General features: G+C 33.9%; 1 protein-coding gene across 1 annotated transcript in view; it reads right to left on the bottom strand.

Moving 5' to 3' along the window:
• The window catches only part of LOC118074223 (titin-like), a 71886-nt gene extending 48549 nt beyond the window's left edge, over nucleotides 1–23337 (bottom strand). Inside the window, 27 exon segments of the mRNA XM_035095276.1 lie at nucleotides 3452–3581; nucleotides 3667–3833; nucleotides 3917–4073; nucleotides 4184–4528; nucleotides 4614–5337; nucleotides 5425–5767; nucleotides 7047–7233; nucleotides 7307–7478; nucleotides 7561–13100; nucleotides 13181–13320; nucleotides 13393–13788; nucleotides 13866–14267; nucleotides 14396–14797; nucleotides 14939–15082; nucleotides 15159–15956; nucleotides 16033–17637; nucleotides 17715–17987; nucleotides 18078–18221; nucleotides 18299–18556; nucleotides 18623–18766; nucleotides 18849–19078; nucleotides 19158–19396; nucleotides 19458–20144; nucleotides 20218–20597; nucleotides 20675–20949; nucleotides 21034–21073; nucleotides 22794–23337. Of these exon segments, the coding sequence (XP_034951167.1) occupies nucleotides 3452–3581; nucleotides 3667–3833; nucleotides 3917–4073; nucleotides 4184–4528; nucleotides 4614–5337; nucleotides 5425–5767; nucleotides 7047–7233; nucleotides 7307–7478; nucleotides 7561–13100; nucleotides 13181–13320; nucleotides 13393–13788; nucleotides 13866–14267; nucleotides 14396–14797; nucleotides 14939–15082; nucleotides 15159–15956; nucleotides 16033–17637; nucleotides 17715–17987; nucleotides 18078–18221; nucleotides 18299–18556; nucleotides 18623–18766; nucleotides 18849–19078; nucleotides 19158–19396; nucleotides 19458–20144; nucleotides 20218–20597; nucleotides 20675–20949; nucleotides 21034–21073; nucleotides 22794–22917 (14446 nt within the window). The 5' untranslated portion in view covers nucleotides 22918–23337.
• Nucleotides 23338–24338: the final 1001 nt, after the last annotated feature.

Raw genomic sequence — 24338 nt, 5'->3', positions numbered from 1 at the left:
TATACTAAATAAAATAAACTGGAAGTAAAATTAAATTAATGACGTTGTTTTTTGAAATCATTTATATTTTAACAGAAAAAAATAAAAAATTGTTTTGGTAAACAACGACAATAAAAAAAGAATAGTTGATTTAGCTAGGTCATCAATCACATTTGATTGATTTTGTATTTACATTAGAGTTTCTTAACCGTAGTTTATTTTCGAGTCCAAAATTGACGTAATGTTAGAAAACGAAACGACAGGAGAAGGGGAGGAATTAAGAGTGAAGAAATGATTTGCAGAGGTCGGTGATTGTTTTTATGTTATTATAAACATCTGGAAAACGTGTGTGTCGTGTTTACACCACCGTATCACTATTTTTTACTTCATCAGACCCTGAAGAAGTAGAAATGAAACTCAGTAGGAGAGTATCCGTTGCATATATATGCTTAAGAGAATCATCATACTCTTCCCTTACTCTCTGACAGTCTCAAAATATTATGGAGGGGCAAGAGTTCTGACTTCTGCAGCTACGGCATAAGCTCAGACTTGCAGTCATCTACTGAAAGTCATCAGCAGAGGCACCAAAATTAATTTCACGAGCTGTTCAGCAATCCATTAATTTTGTTCTTCATTTTGCCGCGCTTTGAATTCTTGCTTATTATCCTTTACATTTAAATTTTTCAACGTTCTTTAATATTAGTCACGGCAAAATTCCTTAGTGAAATCAAGTGTAATAAATATAAGAGTGCGAGAAAAGTTTAAGTGACATATGTTTGACAGTTGGTTAATAAAGTGTACATAAAAAAAAATATAATTCACTGGTCGCTTTTGATAAAACCCAAAGAAACTTAAGTCAGGGTTTTATTGAAATGCGGCCAGTATTAAACTGGATACTTCTTAAATTAAGCTGAAAAAATTAATTATGAAGGTGGTCCAAAGTAGTTTTTATACTCAAAGTGCTGATTTTCTGATATTAAGTCATAAAAATTTACAAATAGATTTGATTTCTTCATGATAAATTATCAATTATTACTACTCAGTTAATGGTTCTATCTGAGAGCTTCATTTAGTTAAACTTCAAGAAAAATATCGTACAAAAATAGAATAATAACTATTTACATTGATTAGAACATGGAAAATGTTATCGTATGTTCTAGATGATACTTAGAGATTAAAATATTTACAATAGATATAATTTATAAAGTAATATTTTTTTATTAAAATATTTATACACATTTATTATTGTTATTGATGTAAATAATAAATAAGTGTTGAATTTATTACAGCAGTTGTTGAAAATGAAAAAAAATGTATACATATTTCAACTTTTCTTTATTTTTTGTCACCTAAGAACCTATTTTTAGATTAAAAAAAAAGAATTTAATTAAATTTATTATCGCTTTCAAGTCATTCCATCATTTATCTTGGTCTCCTTCATACCACAAGAATTTCCATAGACTGAAGAAATTGACTGTATTGCCAAGAATATATTTCCTCCAGAGAAACCAGAGAGTACACTGACATGTCGGCTTATTTCTGGACTGCTGAATCACCCAAGCTTAGCCGGGCTTTTCCGAAATTGGTTCGCGAGCTCTACTCCTCTCTGTCTGCTCCATCAAATTCTCTCCCTCTGCTCTTGTTCTTTTATCTACTATGATGTTAACACTTGGTATAATCGGTTGCAATGATGTGTCACTGTCCTCGATGATTCAACTTAGTTGTTTTTATTCTGACGACTCATCGGCAAAAGTTTCTTATTCCAACATTATGATTTTAACTCATCAGGTGGTCGATTCAAGGTCGATGTCGCCAAAAAATGTCCAGGGTTACAGAATCAATTTTTTTATAGTGAAGAATAAAGGAATGAAAAAAATCAGAGAGAAAGAGAATAAATAGAAACGGCACGCAATTTCCATTATCTTTACAAGTATCACTGTAAAAAATTCCTAGAGAATTTAATTTAGTTTTGGATTGTGGTTTATAACGGTGGGTCAGGTACAACGTAACTAAAAGAGGTACGGTAACTACAAAAGCGTGAAGACATCCGTTATACAAAGATGAATATTTTCTTAACTTAGAGTTACAGAAACACCTGGCTTACTCAGCTAAAACATACAAGTTTTTTATTCAGGAAGCAAAGGCTTGAGGAGGTTTTTGTGAAACTGTGGAAAGTTCATGAGATACTTTACTATGTCTTGAGTGTAGCCAAATATAGATACGTAATGTAATACACATCACGAAGGCAGAAATAGCATGTGAAGTCTAGCTACGAGTGCACACGGCACATAAAAAGGCGCGCATCTTTACATTACGATGTGTTGGAAACTCGGTATTTCGTGGAAAATTCTCGACTGCACTCATGAAATTTAAAATAAATTTAAAAGTTAACACTTTTAAACACCTTTCAACAGAAAAGCACGGATATTAATTTAAAAATAATTTCAATCTCTATTTATTGTGACTATTAATATTATTATATGACGTTTCTCTTTTTCTTTCTCTCTCATTTTTTCGAGGAGCAGAATATTTGATATAAATTTTATTTATTTGTTATTACACAAAGCACATTTTTATTTTAATCATTTTATTGTACAGAAATAAATATTTAATATTTTTAATTAGTAAATTATCATTAAATCTATATGTAGACTGATATTTTTCTACTCAAATGAACTTCCTAATAACATTATTTAATAAATAATGAATATTTCTATAATTAATATACTTCAAATTATTTTTTTTGAATGGGGTTAAGAATATATGAGTTAATGACTTAAAAACGTTTTTCTTTTACAATCTCTCTTATTTTTGCTCAAATTCTACAGACTCACATGTTTAAAAGTCGATATTAACCTTGAGCTTAACTTTCAAGTGTTCTTTTTTATATTTAGGTAAGCTTTTTTTTATTCAACCAGTCAAAAAGAAGACAAACATAACAAAATTTTATTGATCATTTGTATTTACGTTCCACTACTAATAATAACAATGATAATAATGTTTATATTTTTCCTGGCTTCTTGACTGTTCAGATAAAAAATTTATATCAGCACCACCATCATTTAATTATTATACCTTGGACCACCCTATTATTATCACTCTACTCTTATTAAATTAATTTTCATCTTTAAGAAAGTTAGTTGGTTCCTATAATGAATTATTTAATACATAAAATTAACTGCCCGACGCGATGTAAATTATGATTAAACGACTAGTTAATTAATTCGCCTCTCAACAATAACTAAAGGGGAAAATTATATTTCATTAAAGATCTCATAAGCAGCGATAATGAGAACATTAAATATTGAATAATTTTTAATTTTCTCTTTCTTCATTTATGATTAAAATATCAAGTATATAATTTACTTTGTTAGTTTTCATTTTGAATTTGAAGAATAGAGAGAAAAATCATTATCACACTTTTTAAATTATGTTAGCTATTAATTTAGATTATTTTTCATTCACATCTTACTTTTTACGATGAGTTTTGCTGATGTTTCAACAGTACCAGTAGATGTTGTTGCACGACAGGTAAAAACACCTGAATCTTCCTCATAAGTTGTGGCTATTAAGAGTACTGCATTGTTACCCTCATGTATCATCTGATAACAAAAGAATAGTAAAATTTTTAATTGATTATAGAATAAAAAAATATTAAATAGCATTATCATTATAAGTGATTCTTACTTGAAAGTCTGGTGATTGAGGAATTAATAGCCCTTCCCGATACCATTGAATTGTAGGTTTCAGTTTCGGAGGGCTAATTTGAGTTTTAAATTGAGCCGGTTGACCTTCAAGAACAACTTGATCCCTTAAGGGTGTTAGTTTTGGAAGTACATCAGTACTTTCGGGTGCTAAATATACGAAATAATTTTAATCAATGATATTAATGATTGATTCGAGCAATTAACTTATTTCAAGTATTCAATTATTTTACCTAAAACTCTTAAATTAGCTGATGTTGTGACTTCTCCAGCTGAATTTTTAGCAATGCACTTATATACTCCTTCATCTTCAGGGAAAGCTTCAGAAATTCTCAAAGTACATCGATCTCCCTCTTTTTGCATTTGGAAGTATTTTGATGGTTTAATAACCTATGAAATATTCATTAATAGATTTAAATAGAATATTCCTATTAGTTATGTATTTATTATATACCGAAAAATATTTAATAAAAACGACAAAATTTAATTGATATTCTTACCTTATCTCCTTTCTTCCATAACACAGTAGGAATTGGCTTTCCACTAATTTTGCAAGCAAACGCAACAGCTGCTCCTTCTTTGATTGTTTGATCTTTCAAAGGCTCAACAATCAAAGGAGCTTTTTCTACTCCTGGTGGTGATGGCTTTGATGGTTTCACCGTAGATGGAGATTGCGGTCCACGAACGTTACATTCAGCTTCACATCGTGCTTCACCTGCACTATTGATTGCAACACATTCGTATTTAGCTGTATCCTCTGGTACAGTTTCCAGAATCAATAAAGTATAAGTGTTGTCCTCTTCAAGAGTTTTGTATCGGATATCCGCTGTGATTTTTTTACCATTCTTAAGAGTAAAGCACAAATCATTAATGAATGTTTAATAATAATTTCTAATTTTACTTTAATAAGAGAAATGAAACTCTACTAACCTTAAGCCAATAGACATCTAAAGGTTTGGTTCCAGAAACCTTTGCATCAAATCTAGCTAATTGTCCAGTTGGTACTGAAGTGCTTTGAATTGTAGTAAGAAAACTGGGGGGTACACTTCCTCCTCTTCCAGGTTGTCTGCGTCTTTCTTCGACAACTAAATTTGCACTACATTTTGCTGTACCTCCACGATTTTCAGCAACGACTGAAAAAACTCCGGAATCTTCCATGAAAACTTGACGAACAATCAACACTGACTTCGTACTAAATGTATAAATTTGGAGATCTTTAGAGTTTTGGATTGGGAAGTCTTCTCTGTACCATTTAATAGTTGGCAATGGATCTCCATCAAATTCAACTTCAAATCTAGCTTGTTCCTGTTCGAAAGCTCTACAAGGTTGAATTTTCTTAGTGAAAACTGGAGGAATTGCAGGTTTTACAGGACCTTGGACAACACGTTCTTGAGTCTTTGCTTTATGTTCAACTTCTGTTGTTTCTGTTGCTGTAATCTTTCTGGTGATCTCTGTGTCACCTTTAGTTTCTTTTTGAACTTGTTTAGATTTTGCTACATGGATCTCTTTACCATGAACTGCTGATTCTGCTGGACTAAGAGGATATTTACCGGTTCCTTTAACTCTTTCTGTATCAATATCGACCTCAGTAATGAATTTTTTCAGTACTCTTGGAGGTGATGTTACCAAAGTAGTTTCTTGTGTTGATTGTTCCCTGAAATTAATTTTATTAAATGTATTTATAACTATAGAATTTTTACGTAAACTTTTGCAATAAAAAATAATAATTTTGATAACTTACAAATTTTCCTGATATTTTTGAGCCATTCCTTTAGCCATTGAACTGCTCACAACTTTTTCACCAGGAATAGCAAACTGGTGGGTTGCTTCTCTTAATCTCGCTTCTTTAAGAATTTGTTCTTCTTCGAGATTCATCAATTTATTGTAGTATCCTTCTTCGTTCTTTTTTGTTCTCACTGATTTTTGCCATTCAGTATCAGGCTCTTTAAAAACTTTATGACCAAGATGTTCTGTAGCTATTCCAACTCCCTGAGAAACATTGTGTTGTCTTTCATCAAAGACTCGCTCTAGTTCTGTATCCTGACGTTCTGTCTGATATTGAGTTAACCCAATGTCGTACCAAGCTAAAAAAGAATTTCTTGAAACGTATGTTCTATTCGTCAAAATTAATTTTACAATAAAATCACATGAATGAACATGCCCATCAACATTCTCAATGCCGACACTAAGAAACGATCCTAAATTTTAAAAACTAGGATAAATACGACACAATACTTCATTTGTAACACAGATTATTTTTTTTTCAACAAATTTGATCGAAAATTTAATTATTTTTTCATCGGTTGAAAGATAAAATTACGAAGGTTTTTGAGGTTTAGTCAATACATTGATTTTATATTTAGTAGAAATTGATTTTTTTATCTTTCGTTAATATCAAAATCATCAAATATTGGAGTTAAAGCAAGCTGTTGTTTTCTCCTGATTTAATGATCACAGGATAAGGACTCACAAATAAATAGCATGAAGAACGGAAAAAAATTATTACGAACAATAATAAAATGATAATTTTGTATGAATTTCATTAAAAACTGGTAAACTTAAATACCTACAAATCTTGAATCCTGCAATAAAATTTTGTCATTATAATATTTAATGTTACTAAATTACAATTATTTTAATGAGTGTAAAATAATAAATAATTTAATTCATACAATTCTATCATTTACACAGGTCAATTCTTTGTCGGATAGAAAAAAAAAATAAAAACATTTTTAAATATAGTAATATATATAAAATACAATAATTTTTTTTTGAAGCATCTACCCGACTATCTGTATTGTATTCCATACCTGGCATAGTTTTTCCTCGCGGTATGCATGAAACGACGTTCGTCATTACATTCAAGCTTTTGTTTACAACCGGAAGTCTCGATGATCAGAGAAGAAGCTTCGCTAGGGGTAGAAGCTGCAGGGATGTCTACTACGGGTTTTTGGATGTCAGGATGAGAGTTATAATGAGGAAAAGGATTTGTTGTTTCTGTCTCTGATTCGTTTTGTTCTCGAATACTATGCATGTGCCGTATCGATAATGTTTGTATTCTTAATTTTTTGACTGATTTATATGTTACATGTTGAATCATGTTTTTTGAATTGTGTGCGTATTCATTGAGATGTTCCCATGTAAAATGACTTTGACGTTCGATTGGAGATTTTTTCTTTGATAGATTCTCCGCATTTGGATAAAGTGAGCTATAATATTTTTCATATATAGGGTATTTAGTTTCAAGTGTTTTAATTCGTACTTTTGATTTTTGATTTTGTGATGAAAATTTTAAAAATTGCGGAGGATCTGTCAAATTCTCTGTATTCCATCGACCGCGGCCCCAAGGGCTTAAATACTCACGTCTTGGAGAATTCTTCAAAACTCCACGATAATCATCACTTCTGGGTTTCACAGTTAAAGTTGTTTCGCATTTTGCTTCTCCCAATGAACTTCTCGCTACTACCTCAACTTTTCCATGATCATATTGACGAGTTTTCGGTATGTCTAAATGGTACATTCCGTCATAAGTCAGTTTATATCGATTACCCTGAAATTAAAAAAAAGTCTTTAAGTTTAATAATCGAATCATAAAATTTACTATGAAGATTCTATTTATTTACATTAATAACTGTGTGGCCATTAATGATCCACATCACTCTAGGACGTGGATGACCAGTTACACGACAACAAAACCTAGCCCAATCACTTTCTTCAACTTCGACAGGCTCTGGCTTACTGACAAATACTGGAGCTGTTCGAGGTTTGTCTTCTTCAATTTCTTCTTCAGAAACACTGTAATGTGAAATTAATTTGTTTATAGTTTGGCCAAGGAAAATAATGAATTAAAATAAATAAATAAATAAATACTACTTACACTTGCCAAGCTGCTTCCATTTCTCTGATCTTTTCAATACTCTTCATTCCTTTAGGTAATTGAGACTCATAAATAATTCCAGGTTTACCAGAAGTTTTAATAATAGCCTTGGTTTCATCCATTCCATAAAGATTAGTAGCTCTGCAAAGATATTCTCCACTATCTTCAGGATAAACCCAACCAAAGTTCATCGCAACATATCCAAAATCATAAATAGGTGAAAATCTGTTTTTGTGAGGCAATGGTTTTCCATTAAAGAACCATTCAACTTTCATGTTCGGATCACCAACAGGAGCAAGCTGACATTCGAATTTAGTACTGTTCATTTCCATTAATTCAGTTTGACTTTGAATTTGCGTGACAAATCGTGGAGGTTGTCTCTTTTCAGCATCATAAAGATCGTCCTCAGTTAAATGAACTTCTGATGTGTATTTTTTAATGGTTGCTTCCATCTGCATCAAAGCTTCAGACTTCTTCATACCTTTTGGAACTTGGTTCTGAAGGATAATATTTGGTATGGTCTTGCAAGATACTGAAGCTCGTGTTGTATCTTCTCCCCAATTATTGATTGCTTTACAAACATATTCACCAGAATCTTCAGGATAAACATAAAGAATATCCATTGCAACAAAGCCCATATCATATACAGCTCTGTATCGATGACCAGCAGGAATCAATTTTCCATTTCTATACCATTCAATACGCAAAGTTGGATCTTCTTTCGGTTCAACACGACACTCGAACCTTAAAGGTTCTGATTCTTCGACAGTTGCTGACTGAATTTGTGTAATAAACTTCGGAGGCACTCGAGGAAGATCTTCAGGAGGTGGTGGTTCACTGACAGGTCCTCTTTCAAGTTCTTTCAATTTTTCACCACTCATGCCAGAAGGAAGTTGAGAATCAAAATCAATGGTTTTCTTAGATTTACATGTAATTGTGGCTTTAGTGGTAGTAAATCCCCATTTATTGGTTGCTCGACAAACATATTCTCCACTATCTCTAGCGTAAGTATATGATAAATCGAGAGAAATAAAACCAAAGTCATTAATTTGATGGACTCGAGAACCAGTAGCAAATGGTCTGCCATTATGGAACCAATCAATTCGCATTGTTGGATCTCCAACGGGTTCTACCTTACAGTCAAAGTGACTAGGTGCTGATTCTTCAACTTCGATGTCTTTTAGTTCAACAACAAATCTAGGTGGATTTGGTTTTTCTTCTTCAGCAAGAATTTCATCTTTCTTATACAAAGCTTCTTCAAGTTTTTGTATACTTTCAGTTCCAGTTTTGAAATTCATAGGAAGCTGAGGTTCTAAAATAATTCCTTGACGGCCTCGAACTTGAAGAGTACAAGAAGCAGTTGCTTCACCATGACGATTTGTAGCTTTACACGTGTATAAGCCTGAGTCTCGTTGATAGCAGTTAGCTACTTCAAGAATAACGAAACCAAAATCATGAATGGTTTTAATTCTTGATCCTGCATTCAAAGCTTTTCCATTATGGAACCACTCGACTCGCATACTAGAGTCATTGATAGGTACAAGTCGGCATTCGAAATGAGCCAAGGAATTTTCACTTAACGTTAAATCCGAAGGTGTTGTGATAAATTCTGGTGGTCTTCCAGTATCATCATCAGGTATTATTTGACCCGGTTCTCCACCAAGACCTTCTAATTCCGCAATTTTATCGATTGTACTTTCCATACCCTTTGGTAGTTGTGATTCTAAAATAATACTTCTCTTCCCAGTACACTTCATTGTGCAACTTGTCACTGCCTCACCATAGTCATTCGTTGCACGACAGCTATATTCTCCAGAGTCTTCAGGATAAATTGGAGATATTTCTAGAATTACAAAACCAAAGTCACAGAATGTACGGAATCTAGATCCAGTCTTCAAAGGTTTTCCATTCCAGAACCATTCAACTTTGAGTTTTGGATCATCAGTTGGAGTTAATCGAGCTTCAAAGTGAGCGCTTTCACCTTCACGAAGTCCATCAATATTACTCAAAGGAACGGTAAATACTGGAGCTTTACCTTTCTCTTCAGTAACTTTTTCATCTTTGATTTTAATCATTGAATCTTCAAGAGTCTGAATCTTTTCTAAACCTTTCTCCATGCCTTTAGGCAACTGCGATTCTAAAATAAGATTTGCCTTAGAAATACATTTAAGAGTTGCTTTTGTTGAATCTTCTCCATATTTATTAACAGCTCTACACTCATAAACTCCGGAATTCTCTTCGTAGCAATATAAAATATCTAAGATGACAATGCCAAAATCATGGAAAGTTCTGTAACGATGACCATGAGGAAGTTTTTTACCATTATAATACCATTCAACTTTGAGATCTGGATCAGTTACAGGAGTGAGTCGTGCTTCGAAGTGTGCTGACTGTCCTTCAACTAATTTAGTAATGTCAGTAATCTGAGTAATAAATGTCGGTGGTCCACCAACTGGAGTTGTCGGAGAAGTAGGCTGTTCTCGGCCATAAGCTTCAAGTTCACGAATTCTTGCCAAAGAATCTGGTTGAAGTGAATCCAGATAAACTTCACTTTTTCCAAAGCATTTAATCGTTGCTTTTGTATAGTCTTCACCAAATTTATTACTTGCTTTGCACACGTATTCTCCACTATCATGGGACATTACTCCAGCAATATCCATAACAACAAATCCAAAATCAGATACCATCTTGAAGCGAGACGAATGCCTCAAAGGTTTTCCATTGTGGAACCACTCAACTTTCATATGAGGATCACCAACAGGAATTAAAGTACATTCAAAGTGAACTGATTGACCATCTTTTAGACCCTCTAGAGACTGAATATGAGTGGTGAATTTTGGTTTTTGTCCTTTAGATTTATCAACACATTCTAATTTAACAGATATTTCAGCTTTGCCCCATTTATTTGTTGCTCTACAAGAATAACTTCCTGAATCTTCTATCTTGGTTCCAAGAACTTCTAGAACAACCATACCAAAAGCATAAACTGTTCTGATTCTATGACTAGCTTCTAGAGCTTTTCCATTGTAAAACCATTCAACCTTCATTGTTTGATCACCAGTCGGAGTTAATGATGCTTCAAAGTGAGCAATATCTCCTTCAGATAAATTAGTAAGATTTTCAAACTGTGATGTAAATACTGGAGGATGACCTTCTTCTACATCTGTTGGTTTTCCATCTGGTTTCTTCAATGATTCTTCAAGATCTTGAATAGCTTCCAATCCTTCTTTACCCTTTGGATGTTGCGAGTGTTCAATAATACTCTCTTTAGTTGTGCAGTAAACAGTTGTTGATGTAAAGGCTTCTCCAGCTTTATTGTAAGCTTTGCATGTGTATATTCCTGAGTCTCTATCATAAACATCAGTAAGATCTAAAGTAACAAAGCCAAAATCACTTGTCATTTTGAAACGAGATCCATGTTCGAGAGCTTTTCCATTAAAATACCATTCGATCTTCAAGTTAGGATCATCCTTTGGTTCTACTTGACCTTCTAAATGGAGAGGTTCGGCTTCTCCGAGTCTAAATTCTGGTTGAAGTGGAACTGTCCAGATTGGTTTAGGATATTGAGTTTCTGGACCTTCATTTAGACGTCTAGATCTAGATTGGAAGGCTTCATCAACTTCTTGAACTTTTTCTAAACCAACAGCACCTTGAGGATGTTGAGTTTGAAGATAGATATTTTGTTTACTTGTACACTTTAATGTTCCAGTTGTTTGAGCAGATCCTTTAGAATTAGTTGCTTTCACAGTCAACATTCCAGAATCTTCTTCATATGCATGATTAATATCTAATGCAACATATCCAAAATCATATGTAGATTTATACCGTGCTCCTGTTGGTAATGGTTTTCCATTCAAGAGCCACTCGATTTTCATTGTCGGATCTTTTGATGGTTCAACATTGCATTCGAAGTGAATATTTTCTCCTTCAGTGCATTCAACATTATTCAAATGTGTAATAAATACTGGTTCCTCATATGTAGGCTCTGGACATTCTGGAGCACTTGGTGCTGGTTGTTCTAAAGCATCGATCTTTGATAGAGCATCTGGATGAAGGGTATCGCCCAACAACCAATGTTTATCATCAATCTTTAAACTACAGGTAGATACAGCTTCTCCTAGAAGATTCGTAGCTCTACAAGTATAAAGAGCAGAGTCATCAGCTCGTAAACCATTGATAGAAAGAGTCACAAGACCGAAATCAAATGTACAGCGAAGCCGTGTACCAGTTTGGAGAGGAATACCGTTCTTAAACCATTCAGTACGTAAATTAGGATCAGCTCTAGGTTCTACTTGAGCTTCCAGATATACATGTTGACCTTCTTGAAGCTTGTCATAACTCTTTAAATGTGTAGTAAATACTGGAGCTTGTTGAGGAGTAGTATCAACAAACATTTCAGGAACTTTATTCATTTCTGCTTCTTTTAATTGAATTTTCTGCCAAGCATCTGGTTGTAATGCATCTTTTTCAATAGCTGATCGTGCCTTTACCTTGAGAGATATTGATGAAATAGCTTCTCCAGCATTGTTAATAGCTTTACACGAGTAAACTCCAGAATCTTCAGGAATTACTTTTAGTATATCTAAAGTAACGTAGCCGAAATCATGACTTACATGGAATCGAGAACCCATTTTTAATTCTACACCATTTACATACCACTCGAATCGTAAGCTTGAATCTCCGACAGGTACAACACGACATTCGTAACGTGCCATTTGACCTTCCCAGAGCTCATTAGGTCCAGTAAGAAGTTGTGTGAAAATTGGTTTATCGAATACTTTTTCTGGCTCTTCTGGACGACTGGGTTTATCAGCCTCGAGTTGTGCAATTCTTCTCTGAGCTTCAGGATGTTGACTTTCTAATTGAATGCTTGCTTTAGTTCTAACTTTCATTGAAGCAGTTGTCACAGCTTCACCAAGAGGATTGGATGCACGGCACATGTAAACACCTTGATCTTCATCTCGTACATGTCCAATATCAAGAGAAACATAACCGAAATCATGAACTTTGGTAATTCTTGAGCTGTCACCGAGAGGCTTTTCATTCCTAAACCATTCAACTTTCAATGTAGGATCACCTACAGGAATTAATCGACACTCAAAGTGAGCAGTTTGTCCTTCAGGAACGCTGTCAATGTTTTGAAGAGGTTGAGTAAAGACTGGTCGTTGACGAGTTACTGGTTCTGGAACTTCAGGCCGCTTCCATGGTTGTTGTGATTCTAACTCACGAATTTTTTCTAATCCTTCAGGACGTTGAGCGTCTTTGATAATGTTATCACGCGGAATTACATTCAAATTAATAGAGGATGTACATTGGCCTAAAGCATTTATGGCTTTAACCGAATATTCTCCAGCATCTTCAGGAACACCGTGGGTAATGTCTAAAGCTACATATCCAAAATCAAATGTCACGTGGAATCGAGAAGCAGATGCTAAAGGCTTTCCATTATGGTAGAATTCAACTCGAAGATTGGCATCATGAAGAGGTTCTACTTGACATTCGAAATGAGCTGTTTGCCCTTCATATATTTCGGTTGTTCCCTTTAAAAAAAACATAAAATTAATTAGAAAATTTTATTTAAAAAAGAAAAAAAATTTAATTCAAAATCAAAGATTTATACTCTAAGCTCTGTCACGAATCTTGGAAAAGTGGGAGGAGGTTCTTCAACTTCAAGGCGTGTTGGATGGCCTTGTGCTTCCAATTCACGGATTTTCTCTAATCCATCAGGATGTTGAGTATCAAAAAGAATGCTACGACGTGCTATAGGAAATAAAGTTCAATAAATATTTAAAGCTGTTTTTATAACTTATATTAAATTAAAAAGATACTTACAGCCAACTCTGATAGTACAAGTATTAACTGCTTCACCAGCAAGATTGGTAGCCTTACACATATAAGTACCAGAATCTTCAGCATAAGCATAAAGTATATCCAAAGCGACATAACCAAAGTCGTGAGTTGTACGGAAACGGTGACCAGTTTTAACAGCAACACCATTAACAAACCACTCAATTTTAAGGTTTGGATCATTTATCGGTTCAACTCGACTTTCTAAGTGTGCATGTTCACCTTCTTTAAGGTGATCTAAATTATTCAAAGGTGTCAAAAACACTGGTTTCTGGTAGGTAATTTCCTTTTCTGGAACTTCTTTAACTACAACCGTTTCTAATTCACGGATTTTCTCAAGACGTTGCACATCCAAAGTATCCAAGTATAAACCTTGTTTAGCTTTAAATGAAAATTTAAAAAATTAAATACAAAGAAAAAACATATCATCTTTTTTAATCATAAAAAATAATACTTACAATCAACGCTAATAACACAAGTAGTAACAGCTTCTCCTACAGCATTTTTAGCTTTGCACATATAAGTTCCGGAATCTTCAGGATAGGCATAAAGAATATCCAACGCAACATAACCGAAATCATAAGTAGTTTTAAATTTGTGTCCTTGAGGGATGGGTTGTCCATCTCGATACCATTCAACTACCATTGTAGGATCATTAACAGGGGTTAAAGTCGCTTCTAGGTGAGCACTTTTGCCTTCTGGCAAATGTTCAATATTCTTCAAAGGTCTTCCGAATTTCGGTTTTTCAGCGATAAATGAATCATCATGTTGGATACGCTTATAACGAGAATCATCTTCAAGATATTGGATTTTCTTCAATGCACTTTCATGTTGTGTTTCACGTATAATCGAAGCTCGAGCTGTGAATCAGATATTTTACTTGGTTTTTGTATTAATACATAAACGAAACAAAAAAGATTAAATAAAGATACGTCTGATATTTTCATGCAATGAAAATATGAAAACCATTTAAAGCTTTATTACTTACATGTAACCGAAAGTTCAATAGAACTCTGAGCCGAGCCAAGTTTATTGGTGGCTTTGCACGTGTAAGTGCCAGAATCTTCGGCATAGACGGTCAATACGTCAAGAGCTGCAAAACCAAAATCACACGTTGTTCTGTATCTGTGCCCAGTAGAAAGTGGCTGACCGTTATGGAACCATTCTACTTTCATGGTAGCATCAGGATAGGGTTCAATACGGCACTCATAATGTGCACTTTGTCCTTCAACTAACTTTGTTGGACCATTAAGTTTCACCGTAAAACGTGGTTGCTCTTTCACGTTTATTTCTTCTTCTTCACGACGTTGATATTTATTGGTATCTTCTAATACCTGAATTTTTGTCAATGCAGTTTCGTGTTGTGACTCAAGTTGAAGAGCTGCTTTAGCTGTTTGATGAATTAAAAAAAAAACAAATAGAGTAACAATTTCAAACACAGAAACAATAAAAACTTCTGCTTCAAGAATATTTTTTTTAAAGTAAAGATAAAAATTCAATGAAATACTAAGACCCATAAAATTTCACTTACATTGCACAAAAAGTGTAGCTGATGTTACTGCTTCGCCTAAATCATTCACAGCTCGACAAGTATAGGTACCTGAGTCTTCAGGGTTCACATATTTCATGTTGAGAGCAACATATCCAAAATCGTGCATGGTCGTTATTCGATTAGCTATAAAAGAATTACACAGAATTATAAATTTTTTTATTTCACTTCTACTTAAAATAATAATATATGTATTACTTACAGGCTTCAATCGGTACTCCATTACGAAGCCATTCAACTTTAAGTCGTGAATCTCCAACTGGGATTACTCGAGCTTCAAAGTGAGCTGCTTGGTTTTCAGCAACACGAAGGTCTTTAATAGGCATTGTAAAAACTGGTGCTTGAGTGATTGTTTCTTCTTGTGTTTGTTTGCGTTGATATCTTGAATGGTCTTCCAACTGATGAAGTCGTTGAAGAACTTCCGCACGTTGTGTTTCCATGTAAATAGATTTCTTTGAATGAACAACTGCAGTAGCTGAAGTCATTGCTTCGCCGATTGCATTTCTAGCTCGACAAGTATAAGTACCAGAATCTTCAGGATATGCATACATAATGTCTAAAGCAACGAATCCGAAGCTGTTAGTTTCAACAAAGCGGGAACCGGCTTTTACTGGTGTATTATTATGGAACCATTCAACTTTCATTGTTGCATCGGAAACTGGAATTAAACGACATTCGAAATGTGCTCGTTGGCCTTCTTTTATTTCAACACTTTTCAATGACGTCGTAAAGATTGGTGCTTGGGTTGTTGTTTCTTCAACTACCTCACGACGATGGTATTTTGATCGATCTTCAAGATAATGAATCTGTTCTAATCCAGTTTCATTTTGAGTATTAGTCAGAACTTGAGCTGTTGAACGACAAGTTAAAATACAATGAACTTCATCACTACCAACGAGATTAACTGCACGACATGTATAAGTGCCAGAGTCTTCGGCAATTAGGTCGATCACGTCTAGCGCAACATAGCCAAAGTCATGAATGGGACGAAATCGGTGTCCTAAAATTTTAAAATATTTGATAAGTTTTATAAAATTCAAAAAATATTCTGAAAAAATTTATAATTAATACATTACCTATTGTAACCGGACGTCCATTTTTGAACCATTCCACCTTCAAATTCGAGTCTGTAACTGGTTCAAGCTTACACTCAAAATGAGCATGTTGTCCCTCTCGAAGATTTTCTTGATTCTTTGGTGCAGTAATAAATTTTGGTTTGACATTAACCACTTCATCAATCAATTCTTTCCTTTTATATCTTGAAGTGTCTTCCAAATATTGAATTCTTTCCAGACCTTCTGGATGTTGAGATTCTAATAATAAATCTTTTTTAGCATGAACACGAACAGAGCAAGAAGTCACAGCTTCACCAAGTTGATTACGTGCTTGACATGTATAAACACCTGAGTCTTCAGGGTAAACTCCAAGAATATCTAAAGCAACATAATCAAACTCATATGAAGGTCTAAATCGATGTCCAGTGGTTACAGGAACTCCATTGACAAACCACTCAACTCTCATTGTGGGATCTCCTACTGGTTGAAGGCGACATTCAAGATGAACATTTGTTAATTCGACGGTTTCAATGTTATGAAGTGGACGAGTGAATTGAGGAGCTTGAACAACAGTTACATCTTCTTGAATATATCGTCTATATTTTGAAGAATCTTCTAACATCTGAATCAGTTCTAAAGATTGTTCATTCTGAGTTTCAGTTATAACGTCTGATCTTCCAATAACTCTTACACATGCTGAAGTATGCGCACTTCCAAGATGATTAGTAGCACGAACAGTATATTCTCCAGAGTCCAAAGCTGTTGCATGAACAATGTCAAGAGCAATAAAGCCAAAGTCATAATAAGTCCTGAACCTCGATCCAACAGTAACTGGACGACCATTTTGGAACCATTCTACGCGCATTGTTGGATCTCCCATGGGCTCTAATCTGCATTCTAAATGAATATTTTTACCTTCACTAACTGGTTTAGGATTACTAAGAGGCTGCACAAATATTGGTTTGGATTTGGAAATTTCTTCAATATAGTATTGAGGTTCAACAAATTGAGATCCTTCAAGTTTTTGAGTTTTTTCGTATGCCTTTCTATGCATGCTACTTGTATCAATGCCAGAACGAGTTTCAACAGACATTGTAGCTTGAAGACGAGCTTCTCCTATTGCATTTCGAGCGATAACAGTATAGGTTCCAGTATCTTCAGCTCTAACTTGAAGAATATCAATAGCCACATATCCAAAATCATGATAAGTTTGAATTCTATTAGCAGCAGTGATGGGTTTTCCGTTATGATACCATTCGATTTTCATTGTCAAATCATTTTGTGGTTCTACTCTAGCTTCGAAATGTGCTCTTTGGCCCTCTACAATCTTATTAGTTCCTTTTAAAGGACCAAGGAAGCGAGGTTTTTGTATTACTTGAATTTCTTCTTGCATTTGTCGCTGATAACGGCTTGAATCTTCAAGACTTTGAATTTTTTGTAATCCTTGTGGATGTTGGCTATCATAAATAATATCATTTTTACTTATTACACTCATTTGAGCGGTTGTATGTGCTTCACCAACTCTATTATATGCACGGCAAGTATAAACTCCTACATCATAAATTGTCACATATTTTAAAGTCAAGGCAACGTATCCGAAATTAAAAAAAGTGGTAATTCGTGAGCCTAAAAAAATAATGAAAAATCATAGATATATTTGAAAGATTACAATCTATTTTAATAAATTTACTATTATTACTTACTTGCTTCTAGTGGACGACCATCTTTAAGCCACTCAACTCGAAGGTCAGGATCACCCACTGGTTCTAAACGAGCTTCGAAGTGAGCAAATCCTCCTTCACGAACATTAATCTGATCTTTGATCGGCGATTTAAATTCCGGTGGACTCGTGGGCTCTGGCTGTTCTCTCACATATTTTTGATGTATAGCTTGTTGATATGCTTCTAGTTCTTCTGCAGCTTCAATATACTTTTGCTGCTCTGGAATTCCAAGGTCAGAAGTTACGCTGGTGCGTGCTAACATAACATAATGAAAAGTATCAATATAAAATTATTCTATCATGTTCAGCTTTAGTACATAATTGACGGAAGAATTTTTTTTTATACCTAAGACACGGAGAATTGAGCTACTTATTGCTTCTCCTATACGATTCACAGCTCTCACGGTATAAGAACCCGTATCTTCAGCCCGTAGGTGCATAATATTTAGTGAGACGTATCCGAAGTTGAAGATAGTCGAGATTCTTGAACCTAAGAATAAATATAAATTATAGTTATCAATTTTTTGTCATGCAGAGAAATTTTTAAAAAAAGACAATAATAATTACTAGCTGTGATTGGTCGTCCATCCTTATACCACTCAACTTTCATAGTTGGGTCACTGACTGGAGTTAATTGAGCTTCGAAGTGGGCATTCCTGCCTTCTTGAAGCTCACCAATATCTTGTAATGGACGAATAAAGACTGGACGTTGGGAGGAAAGATCTTCTATACTCTCTTGTCTTTGATACTTGGAATAATCCTCAAGCTGCTGAATATATCGAAGACTGTCTGGATGTTGACTGGTTTGTTCGATAGTCGCACGTGCTAAATAATGAAAAGAGTGTTTATTATAGAATCGCATAGAACCCTCATTAACAATAAATTACTTACGAGTAACACTAAGCATTGCACGAGATTCTGCGACTCCGGTAGAACTGACAACACGACAAACGTATTCGCCGCTGTCTTGAACTACCACGCTAATTAAGTCGAGAGAGATAAAGCCAAAGCGGAAGAGATACGTTGCCCGAGAACCTGAAGAGAAAAATAATTTGTGTATTTGTAATCAACAGTATTCTACAGCGTAAAAATTTTATGCATATATAATATTACTTACTCGCTTCTAGGGTTCTACCATTAACATACCACTCTACTCTCATGGTAGGATCACCCACCGGTTCGATTCTGGCTTCGAAGTGAATGCGTCCACCTTCGTTTTGATGAACATCTCGGAGTGGAACGATAAATCTCGGTGGTGGATATATTCTATCTTCTTCTGATGGTGGTAAATAAGGTTTAGCACGTTCCACGTGTCGTAGATAGATTACTTCAGGGCCAGATATTGGTCTAAAAAGAATAAAAAAATTAATCATAAAAGATTCTTTTCTAGAAAGTACATTTTCAGAATAAGTTTTTAAATACTTACTCTGGTTCGATGACTTTCGTCGGTCGAGGTAAATTCAGGCGTCTTGGTTCAGTAGTTGTTCCTTTAGGCATTTCGACGAAAAGTCGAGCACGGTTGGCAGTAGATCCAGCTATATTTTGAGCAGTGCATTGATACCAGGCTGCATCTGAATATTTAGCATTTGGAATCTCTAACATTGAGGATCCATTTCCCTCCGTTGTAATCCTAATATCAGAGCCAGCGACTATTGGAACTCCGTCCTAAATATTAGTTTAATAAAATTATTAATTTATAATTATTTAACCACTTCGATTAATTTACCTTTTGCCAAGTAATTCGAGGGATAGGTGTACCAACAGCTCTAGCCGAGAAAACAACTGGCTCTCCTTCTTTCACATGCGTTGTAGTAAATTTTTCTACAAATTTCGGGGCTACTACTTGCTCCTTTTCAATTACATGAAGATTACATTGGAATGAAGTTTCGCCAGCTTTGTTTTTAGCAACACAGGTAATAATGCCAGCATCAGCTCGTGTAACATTTGTAATCATTAATGAATTATTACCACTTTCATTCACAAGTATTTTATGTGTTACATCATCAGCCACTGGATATCCATTGATATACCAAGTTACTTCAGGATAAGGTCTTCCAGTCACACGACAATCAAACCTCGTCATCTTTTCTTCAGTTACCTCGCGATCAGCGCAGGTACGGATAAAATTAGGTGGCAGGACTTTACCTGGATCGGGGGCTTGAGATATTTCAACAGTTTTTATCGTTTCTTTTTGTATAAATTGAGGTTGTGCATAATCAACTTGATCACTTTGTTCAATTGCCAAGTATGCTGATGATGCAGTACAACCCTGAGGATTTTCTGCAAGGAGTGTGTAATGTCCACTATCATTCGGTGCTGCTCCTTTAATGCGTAGAGTTGCTTGTTGATTTGAATAAACAGTTTCAATACGTTGAGAGTTACGGAGTCTTTGACCATCTTTAAACCATGTTGTCTAAAAATAATAATAACAATTAATTTAACCATCGAAATAAATTGTATGACTACATAAAGATTCCAATTCTTACCCTAGGTTTAGGATTTCCAGAAATCTTAGCAGTGAAGATAGCGTCAGAACCTTCAACAAGCTTTGAACTTCTTGGTTTTTGACCAATTTGAGGTGGAGCAACAGGACCTTGACTACGATCTACATTAGTAGATATTTGAGAATCAGATTCACCAACATATCGACGAGTAATGGACTCACGAAACTCAGCTTCACGTAACAATCTATATTCAAATGTGTCCACTTTAAAATCTTCAATTGTCGTTGTAGTTGTCGTTGTTGATCCATTTGTATAGCGTTTATCAATGGTTTGTGAATAACGTTGTTGGTAATCCTTATAACCTTGTTTAGGTGGAGGTCCGAAACCTTCAGGTTGAATGTAAACTGAACAGATGGCTTCACCTACAAGAAAAAAATTGAAAATACAAAAAGTCATGAATAAATTCGAATGTAAATTGAAAAAAATGAATAATAAATACCATATTGATTTCTAGCATTGCAAGTATATTCTCCTTCATCTCCAGGACCAATTTGATTAATTTGTAGAGTAACATTTCCAGTTCTTTCATCATAAGACATTAAGATTTTTTGGGATTCCCTTAGCGGAACTCCTTTATGTGTCCAGGAAACCGTAGGTTTAGGATTTCCTTTAACTCTACCTTCAAAAATAGCATTTCCACCTTGCGCAAACCTAGCATTTTTGAAAATCTGTTCAAAAATAGGTGGAGAAGGATCACCGGGTCTTCCAGTAAATCTAAAGAAGATGATGAAGCATTTAATTTTAGATTTGAAAATTTTTTTGAAGTGAAATATTTTAATTTGTGACAAAAATACTTACGCTGGTGCTGGTGACGCTGTCATTATTATTTCTCCTTGCACTGAAAAAAAAATAAGAGTGTTAAAGAAGAAATAAATTTAGAACTCTGAATAACGTTGAATGTATTTCTTAATTCGCCCACGTTACGCACGATGAACGTAATGCGACATGTTTTCATTTTGACTTATCACTATACTGGTCTCACTGCAGTAATTAAATTAAATTACTCTTCAAACTCGCAACAGTAAAATACAAAGAAATTAGGCCGTGCCTAAAGTACTTGCAAGGGAGAGGCTATATCCTGTGAATCACCTTGAATTACATATCTAGTTAATTCTTATAAATAATTTGGAATGACTTTAAAATTATTTAATTAATTATTTCTATTTATATTAGAGTAGAAAAAAATATTCAGATGACCTTAAATCAAACCTTAAACTTCATGGCTACAAAAGTAAACATAAAATATCAATAAATATCATTTTTCATAATATTCTAGTGGTAAAAGATAACTATTTTTTCTAGTTTCTTCTTAGCACTATCAAAGCTAAAAAAATCGTTGACAGTTTGAGTAATCTCAAGTATTGAATATGAATAAGCATGAATGCATATTTTCTTGGGGATCATCGTGTCTACTTTGTGTGTATTATATCGTTCCGACATCGGGGATGTCAGCAGTAAAGCGAGGGGATGACGAGAAAACTATTTTTGTGCGGCACGAGATCGCATTACCGGGACCCATTTTAGGAGCAACTATCTTTACGCGCTCGAGTCGCAGTGTGATTCTTTATATCTTGTTTCTTCTTCTTTTCACTTTATCGTCAACTCTTTCTTATGTATTCAATTCTTATTAAGTCAACTAATTATTACATAGAAAATGTTACATATAAATTCACATAGAAAATATTAAATAATTACTTTATTTCAATATAGTTTCTAAAAATTTTGTTTATCTCATTTTTCCATGGAATTTTGTTTTCTCACTTTTAACATTTATCGACTCTAAATTTATCAGCTGTAATATTTATAAATAAACATTGTTTGTATGCTGTTAAATAAATCGATTTCTTGTGATGACATAGGTTCCATAGAAGAAACAATCATCAATTTCTTTCAGCAAAACTATGCCAATTTTTCGTAACACTTTTTTTACTTAGTATAAAATAGTGTACAAATGCATTAAGAACACGTCAGCAAATTTAAATGGACCATAAAATTCCATTTGTTGTGAAATTAACAATCTTTGGCAAGGAAACAGATACATATTGGTATTCATGCATTAAACAGTTAACGAGAGGAATACATTCTTAATGACGTTATCTACTGATTTTGGCATTGCTATTTTTTAACATTTTATGAATCAGTAACTAACTTGGTACCTAATAGTATCAGTTGCGAATGATAAAATTGATGATTGTTTTGATTTTTTGAGACTATTATTAATAATTTATATAAAAATAATGCTTAAATCATTTATAGGAATTTTTTAATAAACAAACTCAATTATTTCTTTAATAAAAAAAGAATCAGCGGACCCAGAAAGAATTTTTTCAAGCACCGGGCACGGACGCAGAACGGTCTATCTTTAGTTGAAGAAGGAGAGGCATGCATTGGGGCTCGAACAAAAATAGAACCTCGGTTAATGAGAGCAGAGGAATAATCTTTTTGTCGTGAATAAATTATAAACAAATCAATATAAAATTGAACACAAAATACTTCATATTTTATGACATGAGTGTCATTGATTATTTTTTTCTTTGAAATTATCTCCAGCAACAGACCTCTTTGTTGTGTGGTGATTTGTTGTCTCGTAGTTTGTCGTTCTGATCTATGTTGACTGTATTGTTGCATGGTGGACATTTGTTGCTGTTGTTGTTGCTGTTCTTGCGACGTCTGTCGCTTCATCTTGAGGCCGTTTTAGATTCAATAGGTAAAATGAAAATGTTAAACTTCCTATAGAAAATCACTGAATTCCTCTATTTCTATAATAAGTATCTAAAGCACCCACAATAAAAATCACAATTGTTATCAATTTCACTATTTTTTGAAGTTATCCTTCTCCTTATTCCTCGTTTGATTAATTTCGTTTCGTGTAATAATTTTTTTCGTTAACTTAAAAATATCGTCTTTCGTTTATTTTCTTGTCTGCCACGCCTATTCTTTCTATTTAATTACTTTCTTATACTTAATCTATTCTATTAAATTACTTTTTTTAATATTTGCAAGTAGTCAAGTCATTATAATCGAAAATTTCCCCGAGACATTTAAAACCAAGACGTCGATCGAATGCGAATTGCGAGTAAGCCGGTAGCGAGATTCGAGCTCTGAAGAAACGATCTCTCCTACCCATCGACTGTAGAGGAGCCGGCTTTAAAGTGGGGAGAATTTCTTCCGCTCCCTCAACAAACTCTTGAAGAAGCACGCACTTCATATCAGTAATAGGGTAGCAGTAAAGAATAATTGTAAAAAACATTGCTCCAACAATAAATTAAATCACTGAATACCATTTGTTACTTCCACAATTTACACTTTCGTTTTAAAAAATATCATAACATTTCTTATTGTCCAAGTAGTTGATCTTTAATTTTAAAGGCTCTTTATTTAAAAGCACTCACGCGTGTACACATATCCAATAGACTTTCTTTACCGCGCAAAAGTTCTGTCATCTCTTGACTATTTTATTTGGACGTATTATCATCTTCCTTTTTTATTTTCGCTCTAGATTTTATTAACGCTCTTGTTTATTACCTTTACTTCGGAAAGGAAGAAACAAGGAAATTCATAGCGTGCGTGCTTGCATGAACGCGTACGACCGCACGCTCGTTTATTTCATGTCGAGAAACACATATATCTACGATCCTTTATACGCACTCTAATAGTATAATACCGTTGTATCATTTCTGAAATAGAAAGAGAAAAAGTTTTATCTCCAAAAACGTACAGTAAGTTTTCTTGAGAAAGTTTTAGAGAGTTTTATCTTGCCCTTGAATTATAATCATATCATTATTATTATTATTATTATTATTTTATTATATTAAAATTAAATTGTTAGGCTTTCCATCTATAAGACAAGTAATTAATTTCTGAATTACTCTATGGATCGTAAAGCGTTTGCTTATATTCTTCGTACAAATTAAATTTATCTTTTTTTTGAGAAATAATATTCTTGATTTTTTCGTAATCACTTTTTTTTAGAATTATTTTAGAAAAAATTTCTTTTATGCTTTAGATAAACTGTTGTCCTCATCATGATTATATATATATATATATATATATATATATATATATATACATTATTGTACGTATCATCTTCACAGCTGCAGTAG

Source organism: Chelonus insularis, unplaced genomic scaffold (genome assembly GCF_013357705.1).
Source record: "Chelonus insularis isolate UGA/USDA-ARS -01 unplaced genomic scaffold, ASM1335770v1 contig_133_pilon, whole genome shotgun sequence".
Lineage (NCBI taxonomy): Eukaryota > Metazoa > Arthropoda > Insecta > Hymenoptera > Braconidae > Chelonus > Chelonus insularis.
Note: the sequence above shows the minus strand (reverse complement) of the source record. Positions and strands in the feature narration are given on the sequence as shown.